The sequence below is a fragment of the Pygoscelis adeliae genome, unplaced genomic scaffold (genome assembly GCF_000699105.1).
Source record: "Pygoscelis adeliae isolate BGI_AS28 unplaced genomic scaffold, ASM69910v1 Scaffold32, whole genome shotgun sequence".
In the NCBI taxonomy this organism is placed as follows: domain Eukaryota; kingdom Metazoa; phylum Chordata; class Aves; order Sphenisciformes; family Spheniscidae; genus Pygoscelis; species Pygoscelis adeliae.
This window is the reverse complement of record NW_008824368.1, coordinates 2,831,132-2,833,903: the sequence shown is the minus strand read 5'-3', so window position 1 is coordinate 2,833,903 and position 2,772 is coordinate 2,831,132. Positions and strand designations below refer to the sequence as shown.

At 45.9% G+C, this 2,772-nt stretch overlaps 1 protein-coding gene across 1 annotated transcript in view; it reads right to left on the bottom strand.

Annotated features, from left to right (window-relative positions):
* SPRYD7 (SPRY domain containing 7) overlaps positions 1–716 on the bottom strand; it is a 15,491-nt gene extending 14,775 nt beyond the window's left edge. The window contains exon 1 of the mRNA XM_009319976.1: positions 551–716. Coding sequence (XP_009318251.1) covers positions 551–716 — 166 coding nt within the window. The remainder of the gene's footprint in view (positions 1–550) is intronic.
* Between the last annotated feature and the right edge of the window lie 2,056 nt (positions 717–2,772).

Here is a 2,772-nt window from a genome sequence, read left to right as displayed (position 1 = left end):
GTACGGCCTAAAAAAATCCCGTTAAAACCCCATCTTTCCTCAGGAAGCGAGAACTTAAATTAAAATGAATGCAGCCGGAACCCTGCCCCTTCCCCTCCGCAGCTGAGGAACTGTGTCTGAACGTGGCGGTGGCTTGAGGCGGCACTGCGCTCGGCCGGCCGCCCGCAGCCTCAGCGCACGGCCACCTAAGGGACAATTTATCTATCTGTCTATCTATAGATGGATTAAAAAAAGGGGACGCTGATCATGATGGGCAGATGGTAGGTATCATCAACGAACTTCACAGTGCTGGGCCGTGTGGGAAGGGACTCCTTCGTGGAAATTTACTGGTTAGTTATTTCTGGCTCCAAGTAACAAGAACCACGTTTATCTTCTCTCCCCCCTCCCTTCTTTTTTTTAATTCTTTCTTGGAAAAGTCAAAAGAGACAGGACTCCTTGAAGCGAAAGGTTTGCGCTGCAGGGCCCGAGTGCCTCTCCCGCCCAGGGTCTCTCTGCCTGCCTCCATGGCGTTTGCTCCCCTTGAGTTGCCCTTTCTCCTCATCTTCCAGACCTGTCCAGCTAGTGAGTCTTAACTCTGAACTTTTTGGGTCCCGTTTGCTTCCAGAGTACTTTCTCATCTGTTCAAAAGCTTTCGTAGAGCGTTTTTCCTGATTTACTCCAGACCAGTTGAACTCAACTGCAAAGACTGCTACAGTGAAAAGCCAGCATGCTATCATTGCACTTATTTTTTTTGCAAAGCACACTTTGGGACCAGCTTTGTGTCCCTTTCATAGAGGCAGAATGCCACGTAATTTAAAAAGCTGTAGCTTGACTTGTGGCCTTCGGGTTACACAAGTGTTTCTTTAGCAAAAGCCCTAGAGCTGTCCTGACAGCACACAGCATCCAGAACAGGGGCCATAAACTGGGCTCCAACAAATATAGTAAATAGTGGTAACATGGCTATAGAAGCCCACCTGTACCTACCTCACATTTGTATTTATCTACAGAAAAATATCCAATAAATGTTGTGCCGTGAACTGCTGATCTAGAATGTTTTGCAGACAGCAGATCATTTAAATACATCTATTTAAAGGCTTAGTTATCTCCAAACCAATTTGGGATGAAATCGGTGTTTCTCGTGATTTTCAGCTGCTGTCTTATTTTGCCCCATTTCACCCTTAGCATTTCATTATAGTATATAATACGATGCAATAATGTAACCCATGTGGTACAACGTTATCTGCTGGGGGGGGGGGGGGGGGGGGGGGCGTTAAGCGGATGTTCCAAAACCCTTCTTAAAAGAAATCTTCATAGCAAGAAATCTCTTACTGGTTTGGATGGGCTGTATCAGTCACCCTTACCCCTTTACTTGAAACATGAGGTGAAACGCTGTCTTTTTCAAAATTGTGCCTAAAACCAATCTGATTTTAAGAGCAGCTTTAAAATATGCTTCCTTTCTTTTATTGGGCTTACTGTTACAGCCCATAAACATTTGGGGTCAAGAGCTTACTTCCTTAAAATATGCCAAATGGGATTAGCCTTGAACTTCTAAGAAGTACATATTAGGTGGAAACTGATGTTTATTTATTTTGTATGGAGGGCATCATGATTCTCATTGGTAGCTTGTTGTTCACATAATTAGTCCCATTTAAGTCACTGTGGGATTTTTATTGTCTGTCACACACTGCGAGTTTGTTACAGTAAATGCTAAATGACAAATGTTAATATATTTAAAAAAAAAAAGAGAGAGAGAGAGGGAGACTCAACCTCCAAGTGACTCCCCATCCCATTTTTTTTCTGTGCCCCAGTAAGTCCCTTCTTCCCCAAAATGAGCACTGGGAAAACAAATGCATCTCGCCACACGAAGTCAGCATTGCCAAATCAGTTGGACTCAAGGGGATGGGGCTGTGGGGAGCAGTGGCTGGCTGTGCCCTGCTGCCAGTTTCCTGCTCCACTGCTTTCTTAACTTGAGAGGCTGGTTTTACAGGCCAGCAGACTGCAGCACTTGTCGGGTAAAGTGCGTGCCACAGCTCAGAAAAGTTGCCGGTGCTGCTTTGGAGCACATTGACTCCAGTGCCTATGTGCTAGGTGGGCAGGAAGCCTCGAGGCACCAAGGTCAGCACAGCTCTCATCCCTGCGCCCATCCTGTCTCCCTCCAGGTGCAGAGCCCGGCTGCTGAGCACCCTGACAGCAGCTGGTGACAGCTTGGTGTCACAATGGGTTGTGCAGGAGCAGCGGCAAAGACGTACGCATGCCCTGAGTGAAGGCTCCAGCGCCAGACAAAATCAAGCAGATAACAACGTTGGTCCGGTGGAAGTAAGGCAAAAGTCAGCCAGTCAGCTGGTAAGAAGCACGGCTTATTTGTATGCCTCTCTTGGGGGATGAGGTGAGCGATTCCAGCAGGATAGTACCATGTTTGTAAATGTGCTTGTTAGCCTGTTTAGAGCATATTTGAACAGCAAAATTTTTACAATGCACAAAGAACTGCCCCGAGGAAATGAAGATCTGGGCTCCAATATTTAGAAGTATAATTGTGCTTGGTAATGAAGGGTTAATTCAGCTTCTGCCTTTCTTGAATGTGCATTTCTTTCACTGGGGAGGCCAAGTATTTAGGACCCTCCCACACTGGAAGCAAAATTATGCTCAGCATGCCTAAACATGTTTGTTGCTCACAGGGTTTCAACTTTATTTCCTTGAACAGTAGCAGCAGAGACATTTTGTCTGGGAACCATGTTAGAAGAACAGGAAAAAGACCGGTCCCATCCATTTCATAAATGCAGGCTTATTTGGAGG